The sequence below is a fragment of the Kryptolebias marmoratus genome, linkage group LG5, assembly GCF_001649575.2.
Source record: "Kryptolebias marmoratus isolate JLee-2015 linkage group LG5, ASM164957v2, whole genome shotgun sequence".
NCBI classification, from domain to species: Eukaryota; Metazoa; Chordata; class Actinopteri; order Cyprinodontiformes; family Rivulidae; genus Kryptolebias; species Kryptolebias marmoratus.
Genome location: NC_051434.1, coordinates 18,851,685 through 18,868,483, shown reverse-complemented (window position 1 = coordinate 18,868,483; position 16,799 = coordinate 18,851,685). Strand labels below are relative to the sequence as shown.

At 41.5% G+C, this 16,799-nt stretch overlaps 1 protein-coding gene across 2 annotated transcripts in view; it reads left to right on the top strand.

Annotated features, from left to right (window-relative positions):
• The window catches only part of cpsf1 (cleavage and polyadenylation specific factor 1), a 22,753-nt gene extending 7,328 nt beyond the window's left edge, over window positions 1–15,425 (top strand). The window contains exons 19-38 of one of the 2 annotated variants that reach the window (XM_017421059.3): window positions 1,172–1,313; window positions 1,497–1,675; window positions 1,820–1,959; window positions 2,066–2,246; window positions 4,003–4,209; window positions 4,305–4,394; window positions 4,474–4,620; window positions 4,702–4,854; window positions 7,001–7,117; window positions 7,359–7,449; window positions 9,248–9,332; window positions 10,825–10,966; window positions 11,110–11,262; window positions 11,697–11,873; window positions 13,137–13,203; window positions 13,285–13,332; window positions 13,407–13,562; window positions 14,796–14,925; window positions 15,030–15,168; window positions 15,242–15,425. In XM_017421059.3, coding sequence (XP_017276548.1) covers window positions 1,172–1,313; window positions 1,497–1,675; window positions 1,820–1,959; window positions 2,066–2,246; window positions 4,003–4,209; window positions 4,305–4,394; window positions 4,474–4,620; window positions 4,702–4,854; window positions 7,001–7,117; window positions 7,359–7,449; window positions 9,248–9,332; window positions 10,825–10,966; window positions 11,110–11,262; window positions 11,697–11,873; window positions 13,137–13,203; window positions 13,285–13,332; window positions 13,407–13,562; window positions 14,796–14,925; window positions 15,030–15,168; window positions 15,242–15,289 — 2,592 coding nt within the window. In that variant the 3' untranslated portion in view covers window positions 15,290–15,425. The remainder of the gene's footprint in view (window positions 1–1,171; window positions 1,314–1,496; window positions 1,676–1,819; window positions 1,960–2,065; window positions 2,247–4,002; window positions 4,210–4,304; window positions 4,395–4,473; window positions 4,621–4,701; window positions 4,855–7,000; window positions 7,118–7,358; window positions 7,450–9,247; window positions 9,333–10,824; window positions 10,967–11,109; window positions 11,263–11,696; window positions 11,874–13,136; window positions 13,204–13,284; window positions 13,333–13,406; window positions 13,563–14,795; window positions 14,926–15,029; window positions 15,169–15,241) is intronic. The other variant, XM_017421060.3, reaches the window with a different exon arrangement.
• The last annotated feature ends 1,374 nt before the right edge of the window (window positions 15,426–16,799 follow it).

Sequence of the window (16,799 nt, the reverse complement as noted above, 5' to 3'; positions counted from 1 at the left end):
AAATGAACATTTGAAATATATGAGTTTGTATGTAATGTATGAATATAATATACAAGTTTCACTTTTTAAATGGAATTACTGAAATCAATCTACTTTTTCATGATATTCTAATTTTATGACCAGCACCTGTAGCTCTTTGAACGGCCTTGATTAGAGAAATAAGTCTGGCAGGACTGATGAGCTAACAGCTAGTCCAGCTAAGATCAAAGCGAATTGCTGCCACCCTTAAAAAAATCATAGCATTTCATGCAAATGATGTTTTATAAATCTATGCACATAAATATATATATTTTGACAATAGCATAATGGAAAAATAAATCAAATACTCATAGTAATTTAACATTTTGTTCAACTGATAAAATAGAAAACTAAATATTTCATAAACAACATGGAAAGATAAAAGTTTGTCGGATCTTTTCTAATTTTTAAATTGATTCTTTTTCTTTTTCTTAAAGGTTGACAGTTTTGGGGTGGCGGGAGTCTTAATAACTAACTTATTTTTATTCCATCTGTTTTTCTTCTGCTCTTATCCTAAGACACAGAAATGAACTCGACAATAATCAGGGCTGCACGAAACATGGCGAATTTTGTTGTCATCGCAATATCTGCGAGGAAAACGCGGGTTTATCGCAACTGCTATTGTCCCTGCAACATTTTAATAATAATAGTTCATGTCACAAGTTGTCTAATATTGTGGAGCTCGAAGAATAATCTAACAAAACTACAATAATCTAACAATGAAACGCAGCTTAAAGTAACTCTTCGTCGAATGCTAACTACTTAAGAAAATAAGTCATCTTACTTTTTTAGGCTTATAGAGGCATCAAAATGCAAAATATTTGAGGTTTTGGTTTACAGATATGTGTTGCTACTTGTGTATTTAAAATAAAAAGATTTACTTTTACTGTGTGGCGTAGGGGAAATGCTGTTTAACAACTTCTCCCTCATCAAAGCCAGGAATTTACTTTGGTCTTAGCTGTGTTTAGACTTTATCTCATCAATCCTGTCAGACTTACTCTATTTATCCAGACTGAGGCTGTTCATGAAGCTGTCTAAAACTGGGAAGATATTATTTATGATCAGTAGTTATTTATAACTTTTACACAGAGGCCAAACTATTCCTTTAAATGCATGGTGAAACAACTCACATCGTTGCAATGTTTTGCTGTAGATCCTTCAAACGGGGCAGGAGATCATGGAGCTGGACACCAGTGGGTTTGCCACTCAGGGGCCCACTGTGTTTGCAGGAAACATCGGTGATAACCAGTACATCATCCAGGTCTCACCCATGGGGCTTCGGCTTTTAGAAGGAGGTAAAATAAGATGTGGCTTTCTGATTATTTTCCCGTCGACGTTTGATCGCAGCGAAAAGAGAAAGATGAAGGAAAATAGCGTTCAGATGCTGAATGTTTACACTTATAGATGTCGGAATAAACTTGGTTGTTTGCTGCAAACCTCAGCAGTTGTTTCATCTTTTGAACAAACTGTGCTTCCAGTGAAACAGCTTCACTTCATCCCAATGGATCTGGGCTCTCCCATTGTGCATTGCTCCGTGGCTGACCCTTATGTGATTATCATGACTGCTGAAGGAGTGGTGACTATGTTCGTGCTGAAGAGTGACACGTACATGGGCAAAACACACCGACTGTCTCTGCAAAAACCCCAGATTTCAACAGTAAGTAAAACACATTTTCAAGTCTCTCTCATATGGTTTTTGCTCCCCAAACATGCCCCCTGCTGGCTAAACCAAAGCTTATTTAAGCAAAATATTCAGAACACTTTGTTACAATAAACTGTTCGGTGCCTCTTTATTTAACAGCAATCACGTGTGATCGCGCTGTGCGCATACCGAGACGTCAGTGGAATGTTCACGACGGAAAACAAAGTGAGCTGCTCCAGCAAAGATGACGCCATCAGCAGGAGTCAATCAGAGGCAGAGACGGTTTACCAGGACATCAGGTAGGAATTCGCCTCCTAACCGATACGTTCGGTCAGTTTCCAAACACGGGCAAAATAAAGGCGCAAGTCCATCAAACGGCAAGTGTTATAAATTCTGTTTGGGCAGCAACACGGTTGATGACGAGGAGGAAATGCTGTACGGAGAATCCAATGCCAGCGCTACGTCTGCAAAAGAGGAAACTGGCCGCGGCTCTGCGGCTCCAGCTCCGCCCACGAGTGAGGGAGGCCAGAGCAAAGCAGAACCCTCCCACTGGTGTGTGATTATCAGGGACAATGGAGTGATGGAGGTAAGTTTGTATACATTTTGTTGGCTGGAGCCAAAAAAAAAACCACCCGGAGATTAATTTAGTAAAGAAAATAAGTTTTTTATCTGGCGTGCACAGCTTTTGCAGTGGGTTGCAAAGGCATTCACTCTGCCTTAAAACCTGGGATTTAAAAGGAGGTTTTGGGGAAATTTGTCTTTTTTAATTTACACAACATAACCACTACTTTAAAGATGTGAAGTATTTGTTTGTGAAACAAACAAAAAAGGCTAAAAAAAAACAAGAAAACCTGAGCATACATACCTATTCACCTTCCCAAGGTCAGCACTTTGTAGAGCCAGTTTTTGCAGCAGTTACAGCAGCACGTCTCCCTGAGCTCCGTGAAATCTTTGCCCATTCTTCATGACAAAGATGCTCCAACTCCTTCAGTTTGGATGGTGCTGATTATTTACAGCAATCTTTAAATCAAACCACAATGCTAAGGAGGAAAGACATCAGCAGAGACCTCAGAGAAGCAACTGTTGCTGTGCGACAATTTGAGAAAGGTTAATGGTTATTTCCAAACAATATGGAGTTGATCATTAGAAGTTAAAGTTGATGAAAGGATGATTAGAAAAAGTGGTTTATTTGGAAGATTTGCCAGGAGAAAGTTTCTTCTCTATAAAAAGAACATGGCAGCATGACTGAGGTCTGTAAAGTTTCCCTTCACCAAAGAAGGGAGGTTTACCCAGAATGCACAGCACCATGTCTAGTGAAAACCAAACCCAGCAGATCAGCACAAACACCTCATCCCAGCTGTCAGCACGGAGGTGGAGGGCTGATGGTTTGGGCTCCTTGCCGTCACTGAGTCGACCATGAACTCCTCTGTGGACCAAAGGACTCTGGAGTCAAACGTGAGGACATCTGTCCTACAGCTGAGGATTGGACTAAACTGAACAATGATCCCAAACACAGCAGCTGTTCTACAACAGAACGGCTCAAAAAGAAAAGAATCGAGGTGTTGGAACGATCCAGTCAAAGTCCAGAACCTCAACCTTCAGAGAGCTGAGCAGAAACAAATATCTGCAAACCTCAATGAACTGAAGCAACATTGTTAAGAAGAATGGGCCAAAATTCCTCCACAGCCTACAGGTAACCACTACTGAGACTTACTGCTGCTGAAGGAGGTTCTACAAGCTGCTGGATCAGGGGGCGGACTCAGTTTTTCACACACAAGTTTTTCCATCTTTGTTGAATAAATAATGACACTGTGGGATCTGTTGTGTGTTTTTGTCCACTTGTGTTTTCAGTAACTTCAGGTCGTGGTACAGAAGATGCACTTTATTTTTTCCCTGTGTGCTGCATGTGGAGTGTTGCCCACATGGATTTATTACCCTAACTTATCAGGTGTCAGGTTAACTGTTAACATTCATTTAACAATATTAGCTGTGAGATTTCTTTATTTTTTTTTACCATTGTTGCATTTCAGTCTGTTAAAAGGTAACATAAAGCCCTCACGTCTTCATTCTGGTCCGTAGGAACTATTTCTGATGAGTTGTATAAATGAATTTAAGACCTGAGCTCAGTATTTATCTTTATACAACTGACTTAGAATTTCCTGCTATTCATCAAACTAATCTTTTAAATAATTTTTAGTTGCTCATTGGTCCAACAGTGACGTGGATTTCTGTACTTTGCATGTGTTAATAAAAAAAGGCAATAAAACAGAACTGAATATAATAAAATTGCAGCTAATCACCGAAAAGAGCAGAATTTTATTTTCACTGTCCTTAATGAACAGATTTACCAGCTGCCGGAGTGGCGATTGGTCTTCCTGGTGAAGAACTTCCCTGTAGGACAAAGAGTTCTGGTGGACAGTTCTTCTGGCCAATCTGCAACACAAGGAGACGGGAAAAAAGAGGAAGTCACCCGACAAGGAGAGTTCCCTTTAGTCAAAGAGGTAGCTTTGGTTTCTCTGGGCAACAACTGCAGCAGGCCGTATTTACTGGTGAGTTTTCACTTCAAGATCACTCAGTCTCGAACGGAGTGTGAGCTGGAAACTTTAAATGACCTGAAAACCAATTGCTTTTATTTCTTTTTAAGGTCCACGTAGAGAATGAGCTCCTGATCTATGAAGCATTCCCCTACGATCAGCAGCAGCCGCAGAATAACCTGAAAGTCCGCTTCAAGAAAGTACGAGCCGGGGTGGGAATCAAAAACGGACAGCTTCAGACGAGATCCATTTCTAACAACGCTTCTCTTCTCCAAACAGGTTCACCACAACATTAACTTCAGGGAAAAGAAATCGAAGCTTAAGAGAGACAAGAAGGCTGAAGGCGGTGGCGTTGATGAAGCCGTGACTGTGAAAAGCAGGATTTCCAGGTTCAGATACTTCGAGGACATCTCCGGGTACTCGGGGGTAAGAAAGCCGCTTCTGTAACATGTGGAGCTTCACTCCAGGAGCACCGGTGCCCTTACTCTTGCGTCCTTGTTGTGACAGGTGTTTATCTGTGGCCCGTCTCCTCACTGGATGCTTGTCACCTCACGAGGAGCGCTGAGGCTTCACCCCATGACCATCGACGGGCCCATCGAGTCTTTCTCTCCGTTCCACAACATCAACTGTCCTAAAGGCTTCCTCTACTTCAACAAGCAGGTACAGAGAGGACGTTTTATTGTTTGTAGTAAATCTAGTTAATTTAATCTCAAGGAAATAGTGAATTCATATGACGATGGAATCAAATTGAAGATTATATTTGATCTTTTGGTTTCTTTTTGCTGGGCAGCTTTTAAAACTAAATAAATTAATGCTTCATTTATGTGCAGTGGATTGTTTCTGAATTAAATTGGATTGGGTTATACTATATTGTAAAAATTAATCTGGATTAATTTGGATTCCACTGAGTTAGACTAAAATGAATCAAATCAGACTATAATGAAATGACCTCTAAAGAGCTTTTGCAATAATCCAAGATGACAAAATGCTGACATTTTGTTGTATGAACTGTTTAAGAAATATAAAAAGAACCAAAAAGCGTTAACGCTGCTGCCCGTGGCTCGTCAGGGTCGCCATGGCAACCACACACCTGCCTGCTTCTGATAGCACTCCTAATACGACTAGCAGAGAAATGCAAAGCAGGAATTAATCCTCAAACAGCCACTGTACAAAAACTAAGTCATATTGGCAAAGAAAATTGGACCGTAAGAAGCAGAAGTGAGTTGTTGCCGTACATGTCGATTTTTGTGTCTACAGTGTTTTCTGTAGGAGGTATGGCAAGTTTGATAAACCCTTCTAGTTTGAAGGAAAAAGTCAAAGCTCAGATACAGTGTAAGTCAATGAGAGTTTGGATGTGCACACTGTATTTTGGGGAGATATTAGAGAAAACCTCAAATCCGAGGAGACGCACCGGGTGAAAGAAGACGTTGATGTGTGAACTCTATAAGAAGTGTAAAGAGTGTGGGAAGAAAAAGTTTGGAAAGTTTAAATGACTCATAAATTAGAGTGCACAACATAACATACTGAACATTTGAAAATCTTCAAAAATGATAAAACCTAAAATTGTGTTGTTGTTTTGGCTGCTCCCTTCTTCAGGAGTTGCCACAGCCAGCAAATTAACACAAAAGATTTGGCAGTTGTTTTCACGCCCTTGCTGCCACAACCTGGGCTCGAACCTGCAGCCTCAGGATTACCAGGACCGCGGCACTGACCACTGAACTAAAACTTAAATTGTTTACAAACCAAAAGATTTATCAGAATGCCTGTTTAATGGTGTAGAGTCCAAATTTTATGACCTGTTTATGTTTCTTCTGTTAAGTTTGAGCTGTTGAGCGCCAAAAAGGCCTGGCTTGTCTCACTCATTTAGCAAAAAAAAAAAAAAATCTCATTGTTGTATTTCTGGTAAGTTCCCAGTTTTTTGTGCAATTATTTTAGTGGCCATACGATGGGCTGCTACTAAAAGTCTTCATGCACTATTCCTACTCGAGCAGCACTCCTTTATTTTGGCTTTTCTAAACCTGTGAGAGGAGATGAAAATCAAAAACCATGATGGAAATGGACTCTTATTAAGGGTCCTTCAGTGCTTAGACATACCCACCCTTAATAGAGCATTTCTAAAAGTCAACCAGGTTTCATTACGTTTCAGACTAAGACGAGCTTTATCTTTTAATCAAACCAAATTTGCCTTATCCTGTGGAACTAAAGCTGTTCCAAATTAGGGCTGCAACTATTGACTATTTTGACAGTCGATTACTCATCGACTACAGAAACGATTAGTCGACTAATCGGATTAGGAATCACATAATTATATATAACTCTGTGTCTGCTTCCAGATGTCCGACGTGCGTCCTCTTTAAATGCTCGTGCATCACAGAAGTGCTTCCATGATATGTGAGGTCCGCTTTGCAAATGTTGCAGATAAGTTTTTTTCCTTTACCGAGAGTGAAACTGTCCCAAACCTTGGATCGTTTAGGGCGCCGTGTTGTTTCACCAGTAGCCGCTGAATGCTACTGCGCACGTGTGAAGCTCGCCAGAGATGGACGAACAGGAAGACGTCTCACTCCGTTTAAAAATAAAAAAATCAGCAGTAATAAAAAAACGACAATTAAATTAGTCATCAACTATTATTATTGTCAACAATGTTGACGAATCGTTGCAGCCCTATTCAAGATATGTTCCAAGATCAGTTCTCTAAAGTTGGATTCTTGTGTTCATATTTGGTGATCCGAGCGGCTGCTTTCTTCATTTCCCTTTTCATCTAGCTTTAAGCGTCTTGATCAGTGTGTTTGTGTGTGTTCTCCCGCAGGGTGAGCTGAGGATCAGCGTTCTACCCACGTACCTGTCCTACGACGCCCCGTGGCCCGTCAGAAAAATTCCACTGAGGTGCACCGTGCACTACGTCTCCTACCATGTGGAATCCAAGGTAAAGCTCCTCTCAGCAGCAAATTATACAAACGCCAGAACCTGACTCCTTCCACAGGCTTACACGCCTCCTCTTATGTAACACTCTGCAAAATAAAACCTAACAAATGAAGCTTCTGTGAAAAGATTCAGATGAAAGGCTTGTGGCCTTGAAGTTTTCTCACTGCAAGAAGGGGGAAGGAAAAAAAAAAAACAGGGTATTACTCTTTGATGTGAAGGTTTTCTGTATTGTTGGCTTTCAGGTGTATGCTGTGTGCACGAGTGTGAAAGAGCTGTGCACTCAAATCCCCAGAATGACTGGAGAGGAGAAGGAATTCGAAATCATAGAGAAAGGTCAGAGAGACACACCTTTTTGTTGGTTTTAAAATCCTTTCAGATGCAGGGAAAGTTGGTGTTTGTGGACATTTAGTTCTAAAACGGTGGATAAACATTTTTCATCCAGAATGTTGGGCATTAATCTGGTTTTGTTTCATTTTTTGCTTTCATAAGGACACTTTTTCTTTTATTAATTTAACGATTTCTGAAATTCTTTGAGGCATTGTTTGAAATTCCTTTCACCTATTGGAAATACTTTTTAATTAACCAACAATTTCAGTCACCCACATCAACATGTACAACCACATTTCCAAACAAAGGTGGTATTTTGTGTAAAATGTCAAGAAGAACAGAATGTAATGATTTGCAAACATCACAAACCTACATTTTATTCGCTGTGGAACATAGTAAACATATCACGTATTGAAACTGAAAAAATTGTTCAGTTTACCAAAAAAATAAATAAAAAAGGTAATTTTGAGTTTTGTGGCAGCAACACATCTCATAAATGGTACAGGGGCAACAAAAGGCGAATAAAAACCACTTGGAGGAGCATTTTGCAACTAATATTAAGTTACTTGATAAGAGGACTGAGTATAAAAAGAGCATTTTAGAAAGGCTGAATCCCTCAGAAATAAAGATGGGCAGAGGTTCAGCAGTCTGCAAATTAACATTGGATGTCTGTGATCTTCAGGCCCTCAGGGGCCACTGCATTAAAACCAGGTCTGATTCTGTTCTGGACATCACTGCATGAACTCAGGAACACTTCCACAGATTGTCTGTAAACACAGCTCACTGTTCCATCCACAGATGATGGTTAAAGCTCTATCAGGCAAAGAAGCCAGATGTTAACACCATCCAAAACCTCTGCTGTGTTTTCTGGACCAAAACTCACTTAAAATGGACTGAGGCAAAGTGGGAAACTGTTCTGTGGTCAGACAAATCAAAACTTTAAATTCTTTTTGGAAACCACGAACGCCATGTCCTCCGTACTAGTGAAGAAGAAATGAAGGACCTTGCAGCCTGTTATTAGTGCACAGTTCAAAAAGCCTGCCTCTCTGATGGTATGGGGATGCATTAGGGCCTCTGGCATGGGCAGCTTACACATCTGTAAAAGCATCATTCGTGCAAAAAAGTTTATGCAGGTTTTAAAGCATCATATCCTCCCACCCAGACGTCTTGTTTAAGGAGGGCCTACATATGTAAGCAAGGCAAACCACAGACTGCATCCAATACAGCAGCATGGCTTCATAGCAGAAGAGTCCGGGTGCTGAGCTGGTCTGCCTGCAGTCCAGACCTTTCACTAAAAGAAAACATTTTACGCATTATGAAACGATAAATCCAGCAAAGACTCAAGACTGTTGAACAGCTAGAATCCTCCATCAGACAAGAATGGGACAACATTCGCTCTAAAACCTCCATCAGCTGCTCTCCTCAGATGTTAAAAGAAGAGGAGAGGCTTCACAGAGGGAAACATGGAGCTGGAACAACTTTGTTGAGATGTGTTGCTGCCACCAAATTCAAAAAGACCTTATTTTTCAAACCAAAATGGGACAATTTCTTAGTTTAAACATTTGATATGTTTATTATGCTCCATTATTAATAACATATGGGTTTGTGAGATTTACAGATCACTTCATTCTGTTTTTATTTACATTTTTTTACAGCATCCCAACTTTTCCAGAATTGGGGTTTTAGTTCAGATAACTATTTTTTCTTTAGTTATTTCGAAGTCCTGTTTTCTGTGTCATCGAGCTGGTTGTTTATTGTCCAGCTGAGTGTAACGTGTTGATGTATCTCCTCGTCCTCGCTGCAGATGAGCGCTACATTAACCCTCAGCAGGAGAAGTTCTCCATCCAGCTCATCTCTCCAGTGAGCTGGGAGGCCATTCCCAATACGCGGTAAAAACGAATTAATGAATTATTTTTTTAACTTAAAAAGTCTTCGCTCTTATTAACTTTTAAAGACAGTTTAGTTTCTCTTGGTTGCTTTTTCTCATTTCAGCCACAGGGCATCTGAAAACAGAGTTATTTATCCAGATTTCTGATCATTTATGTGCTTTAACATCTTTATTTATGTCAACTTGGAGTACAAAGTACTCTCAAATCAGTACTGATGTAAATAAAACAAAGGGGTCTACCTAGTCATATACACACACACACACACACACACACAAAAGAAAAAAGTGTATTTTTTTATCGTTTTTGTCCCCTTCAGTAAATTTTATTTGTTAAGTCACTAAAGCACAAAACAGCTCCTTCAGGTTATTGCTGCTGAATGTGCTCTGATACATAAAACCCTAGAACTGAAACAGGCAGACCACTGAAATAGAAATACACCAGAATGGCCGCCCGGCGCAGTCTTTGCTAACGAAGTAAGAATTTGTGTCGCCATCTTGCAAGGAGCTAAGTGTCATCTTTACTTACTGCCAGAAATACCAGAGTAAAAAAAACTAAACTCAGCAAAGGAGCCCAATGTTTTGCCACTAATTGTAATTATTAGAACATGCACTTTAAAGATTGTAGGATGATGTTTCATAGGTCAACATAATAACATACAAATAACAAAAAACTATTGATAATGTGCTCTTTTTAGTTTTTCTGTCTTGTCTGTGTCAGAAAATCAATCATAAATCAAAACGATACTCATGCCACAATAAGTTACACACCATTGTAATACTTTGGTAAGTTTATACTTTGCAGAAACATGAGTAAATATTTAGAATTAATAATTAACTCAGCTTCAGCACTTGCTTAGTTAAATAAATAAAATTCTGCTTATGTATGAGTTTGTCATATTTAATGCACTTCTGTATCTTTTCAAATCTTGTAGGCTGTCAGAAACAATGCAGAGTACTACAGTGTCCCATTTGGCATATTTATTTTTATTTCTTTTAATGGAAATACTACCCTAATACACTATATTATTATACCAGGGCTTTCTAGACTAGATTGCTATAATTACTGTAAAGCAGGCACAGAGGCACACTCCAGCTAACTGAAAATATGACATCAATATTAGTAACATAATGTCCTAAATATTACACATTAGTATGGTAATTTTATTACAGACGATCTAGTGGCCATTTTGCACCCACTAATGCTTGACCAGGCTTGTTGGGAGGCTCGTTGTCTCCTGTTTTAACATGATACGTGTTTATTTAAGTAAAATAGGACTATTTTAATGCGTTTTTGGTCTGATTACACAGCGTACAACCTTCATAAGGTGTGTGGCTTCAGTACAGTGCACAGTGACACATGTAGCACCTAGCAAGATGGCTTGTCTAGCGTTCAATCAGTGTATATCTATTTCAGTGTGGTGGACTTTCTTTTTCCCATGACTATAGATGTTTGTAAGAATGAGTGAGTCCTGACTACCTGTTGTCTCCTTAAGGATCGACCTGGAGGAGTGGGAACACGTGACCTGTATGAAGACGGTGTCACTGAGGAGTCAGGAGACGGTGTCTGGACTGAAAGGCTACGTCGCAGCAGGGACCTGTGTGATGCAGGGGGAGGAGGTCACCTGCAGGGGCAGGGTGGGTGGATCACACCAGGGATAAAACCAACCTCTTCTCTTCTCTTCTCTTCTCTTCTCTTCTCTTCTCTTCTCTTCTCTTCTCTTCTCTTCTCTTCTCTTCTCATGTTGTTTGTTGTTGAGACGATGGCTTCTTGTGTTCAGATTTTGATCCTGGATGTGATCGAAGTGGTCCCAGAGCCAGGCCAGCCCCTCACCAAGAATAAGTTCAAAGTGCTGTATGAGAAGGAGCAGAAGGGACCGGTGACGGCTCTTTGTCACTGTCACGGATACCTGGTTTCAGCCATCGGACAAAAGGTCTCAGCCCCACACACACACACACACCAACTCATTAAACACAACAAGAACTGAGGCGGCCTTCATCTTACAAATAAAAAGCCTTGCTCCAAAACACTTTGAAGACAGTTAAAGAGCCCGACCCAACCCGAGCCAAGATGGTTGCCTCAGCTAATCACCATTAGCCAACACAAAATGACTCTAACTCAGTTTTACAGTAAGCTAAAATTTGGTGTGGCAGTAGCTGAGAGTCTTCCTCAACACATTTTCTGAGTGCTAAAAGATAGCACAAGATATCTCAGTATTACAAGACATCACCCATAATAGCTAAACTCTCATTTCTCCACATAAGATGATCTTAATCTGAAGCTCTACTATAAAAGGACTTGAATTCTAAGTCTTGCATTTAAATGTGTTTAAAAACAGCAGCCGTAACTTCCTCCACATTCCCTCAGATCTTCCTGTGGGTCCTGAAAGACAACGACCTGACGGGCATGGCCTTCATCGACACACAGCTCTACATCCACCAGATGATCAGCATCAAGAACTTCATCCTGGCAGCCGACCTGATGAAGAGCATCTGTCTGCTGCGCTACCAGGAGGAGAGCAAGACGCTCTCACTCGTCAGCAGGGTGAGCAGGGACCCTGCTGCAGGACTGCGTTCTCAGCTGGTCAGACACAGTCACCGCGTCGTCTAGAACAGAGGTTCCCAACCCCCGGGCCGTGGACCGGTACCAGTCCGTGGGTCATTTGGTACCGGGCCGCATAGAAAGAATAATTAACTTACAGTATTTCTTTTTTTTTTTTTTTTCGGAGTCTGAACGACATTTATTTTATAAACTGACCGGATTCTCTCCACTACATCAGTCTATGACTCACTCTTGATGCGTGTCAAAATGCTTATCTAGGTCACGTGATACGTTACCGCTAAAAACAAACCCACAAGCAGCAAAATGAGTAAAAAACAAACGTTTCTGGAAGCCCTAGATGGGGCCGTCTCGTTACTGAGAAACAGGCACAGGGCTCCCACTGATTCAGCGTTATGGTGAGTTGTATTCTTTGTGCACTTTATATTTGTGGTGCATCTTATTTTAAAGTTTAAACATTGCTATATTGACCAAAGAACATCAGGGGGAGGAGAGGCTGTTATTCATGTTGATAACGCAACACCAGGACTCAGCTAACAAAGCTGCAAGGACACGTTGGATTTACGTTTACGTTTTTAAAAATACCCCCGTTTTCATACCAGTTGTATCATTTTATTTCATTGTATTTATTCACCCAAAGTGCGTGGCAATATGCTGGTGTAGATACTCAGTCGTGCAGGCCATGGTAAATTCAAAAAAATTTCTCAATTGAGAAAGCTCCTCAGATGAGAAGCGAAACGTCTTCAGCTACAGAATAGAAGTCCAGTTGTTTTTGTTTTTAACTTTTATTGTATTTATTCACCGCACCTTTAAAGGCTGGTCCGTGAAAATACTGTCTGATAATGAACCGATCCGTGGAGCTAAAAAGGTTGGGGGCCGCTGCTCTACAGGATTCAGTTTATGGGGATTAAATTAGTTTGTGAAGTTAGTCTCAAGGGGCAGCATGAACCCCCGCTCCATCTGTCTCAGCCGTTGTGTCCGTGGGCAAGACACTTCACCTGCCTCGCCTACTGGTGGTGGTCAGAGGGCTCGGTGGCGCCGGTGTGATGGCAGCCTCACTTCTGTCAGTCTGCCCCAGGGCAGCTGTGGATACAATGTAGCTTACTGCCATCAGTGAGTGAATGGACTAGATGAAGCGGTATACAAGTGCAGGCCATTTACCATTTCAATTCTGAGTGTAAAGGAATAGTAGAAGATATTCCAAAAACTAGCTGCTTTGTTTAAACTGATCTTTTCTTTTTTTAACAGGATGCAAAACCCTTAGAGGTTTACAGCATCGAGTTCATGGTGGATAACAACCAGCTTGGATTCCTGGGTAACATTCCTCTTGATCTTTAGCTGAAATTTGAATAAAATGATCAGACGCTTCCTCATTGAGCTATATCTTCCTTTTTAGTGTCGGATCGAGACAAGAACCTGTTTGTGTACATGTATCTACCTGAAGGTAGGTGATACGGCGGGGGTGAGCTCGGTGATGAAAGCACAGGCAGCCTTTCTGAGTTGTGTGTGTCTTCGCAGCTAAAGAGAGCTTCGGAGGGCTGCGCCTGCTGAGGCGAGGGGACTTCAACGTGGGCGCTCACATCAACACCTTGTGGCGGATGCCGTGCAGAGGAGCGCTGGACTCTGGCAGCAAGAAGGCTCTGACCTGGGACAACAAACACATCACGTGGTTCGGTAAGAAGCCAAGACTTCGCTCCACAGGTCAACGTGTTGCAGTTTTATTAGCGCCCAAAACGATCTGGTTAGTTAGCTTCAACACCAAATGAAAGAACTAGATGTCCTGAAAATAGGGAGTTTCTCAAAACCCCTTTTAGTTTATATAATCACAAAACTCAAAATGTACAAATCTTTACTGTTTTCTGCCTAATTTTAAGCAACCTGAGGTTGATTTCTATTTATTTTTTACCACTATTAAACTGTTCTAGCTGGAGTGACCTTGCTTTGTTCCCTGGTGCTCAGTCATGTTGGAACAGGAAGGGGCCGTCCCCAAACTGTTCCCACAAAGTTGTGAACAGGAAGTTGTCCAAAATGTCTTGGTTTGCTGGAGCATTAAGGGTTCCTTTCACTGGAACTAAGCTTCTGAGCCCAACTCCTGAAAAACAAGCCCACACCATGATCCTCCCTCCACCAAACAAGAACCGTTCTCCTGGCAGCAGCCAAACCCTGACTTGTCCTCCAGAGGACACGTCTCCATTGCTCCAGAGTCCAGTGGCGGCGAGCTTTACTCCACTGCATCCAACGCTTTGCACTTGGTGATGGAAGACTTGGATGCAGCTGCTGCTATGGAAACCCATTCCATGAGGCTCTCTACACTCTTGAGCTGATCTGAAGACCACATGAAGTCTGGAGGTCTGCAGCTGTTGACTCTGCAGAACGATGGTGACCTCTGTGCTCTATGAGCCGACCACTGTTGTTCCCGATCACTTCCACTTTGTTATAATCCCACTAACAGCCGACTGTGGAAAATTTATTGCACAGGTAACATCCTATCACAGTACCACGCTGCAATTCACTGAACTCCTGAGAGCGACCTATTCTCTCACAAATGTTTGTAGAAGCAGTCTGCATGCCTAGGTAGCTGATTTTATACACCTGTGGTCATGGAAGGGATCGGAACACCTGAATTCAATAATTTGGATGAGTGAATACTTTTAGCAATATAGTGTATATATTTTGGCTAATAACGTTAAATGGTTTTTGATTTCTTGCACTTTTTGCAGCTTCAGAACATAACAAGGGTAAAATGTAGTTTTAACATCAGGAAACTGGAGGAAAGGATAAATGCAGATGAGACTTTCCAAGTGTTTTTTTTAGGTTTGCTCCTAAAAAAAACCAAACAAACAAACAAAAAAAAACATCTTGAAGAAGGTACAGACCCCTAAATCTTAAATTGTTGTGTTCCCACAGCGACTCTGGACGGAGGCGTGGGCCTGCTCCTCCCCATGACGGAGAAAACGTACCGCCGGCTGCTCATGCTGCAAAATGCCCTCAACACGTTGCTGCAGCATCACGCCGGACTCAACCCAAAAGCCTTCAGGTTTGCACCCGTCCAATTTTGATTTGTTTTTTTCCCCCACAATCGAGAACCCAAAACTCAGACTGGCGTCGTTTTTCTCGACTTCTCCTACCTCCTGCTTCCAGGATGATGCACTGTGACAGACGAAGTCTCCAAAACGCCGTGAGGAGCATCCTGGACGGAGAACTCCTCAACAAGTATTTGTACCTCAGTACCATGGAGCGCAGCGAGCTGGCCAAGAAGATCGGCACCACGCAGGATATCGTGAGTTCAGAACCGAGCCGCAGAACCAAAGCTGAGCTGCTCTCTGCTCATCGTGTTCTCCTTCTCTCTGTAGATCCTGGACGATCTTCTGGAAATCGACAGAGTAACCGCTCATTTCTGAGTCCTGATTCTTCCAGACTCACTGCTCTTTTTTTTATTCTGCAGTTTTGATAATTCCATTTTTCTGTAAACGTTTGTCTTGTTGGACAAAGAGGCTCGTCGTTTTTTTTTTTCTTAGAATTTCTTTTTGTATTAAAAATGAAAACCAGATTTGTTTGAGTTTTGATTTCTTCTCCGTAAAGCAGGAAGCTCCGATTCTCCCTCCCAGAAATCAGGCGCTGGATGAGGAATGGAGCCTCGCTGGCAGTACAGACCACAGCTCACGGTTTCCTTTTATCTCATATTTTGGAGCTCTGAATAAAAATGCAGCTGCTCTTTTGTTTAGGTTCTTCGGTGGAGATACGGCAGTATATTGACTTTTTAAAATGTATTAGTTTTAAAGCTTTGTTATGAAATTAGTGATTGAGGGTTTAAAATCACAATTGAAGACTCTTTTATTTCCCCCCAAGGTGTTTTTGAGTTTAATTCACAAATTTAGGACCCTCCTTTAGTTTTCTGCTTGCCATTATCATCATGAATTGTTTTGCAGACACTTCTTTTAGCTCTCAACTTTTGGCTTTTTCCCCCTTTTATTATGTCTCCTCTTGTCCAGTTTGAGGTTATACAAATTATTTAATTATAGAACAAAAAACAAGTATAGGAATTTAAGTATCTCAGGGTCTTGTTCACGAGTGAGGGAAGAATGGAGTGTGAGACCGACAGGCTTATCGGTGCAGCTTCCGCAGTGTTGTGTCCTCTGTACCGACCTTAGACCGGTTAGTCGAAATGTGTTTTCTCCACTGGGGCTGAACAATTAATCGCATCTGTGATAATATCGCGATATGACGAAACGAGATTTTCTAGCCGCAAAGGCTGCGATTTAACTGGTCTGGTGATCTGGTGTGAGTGAGCCAAGCGAAGAAAAGCCGCGCACACGGAGGGGGAGAAGTCGACGGTGCGCTTTTAACCTGTTGCACGATGGCCTCAGGCTGGACAGAAGCTGACGCAGCCGAAAGTTTGGTACGAAAGAGGGGCAGGTGTTGTGTAGAACCTGCCTTGCTGCTGTTGCTACGTCACGAGGTCACACTGCGAACCTTTATCAACACTTAAAAAGACGCAAAACCATGTATGATGGTTTCATGAAACGTGAAGTGGTTGAAGTTTTAAAGCCACCGATTTGTTTGCTTTGTTGTTGTAATCTTTGCTAATGTTGTTTATTATGAAACATTGATTTATTGTTTGTTCGTTGAAAAATACATTAGAAGACATTAAAAAAATAATCGTAATATTGAGGAAAAAAAAAATCGCAATTAGATTATTTTCCAAAAATCATTCAGCCCTATTCTGCACAGGGTAGTTGGTCTCTTCCTTAGAGATGGGGTGAGATGTCTGGTTATCTGGGAGGGACTCGAGATGAGAGCCGCTGCTCCTCCACATCGAGAGGAGCCAGATGAGGTGGTCCAAGCATCTGGTAAGAATGCCTCCCGAGGAAGGTGTTCTGGTGGGACAAGACCCAGAACATGGAGAGACTG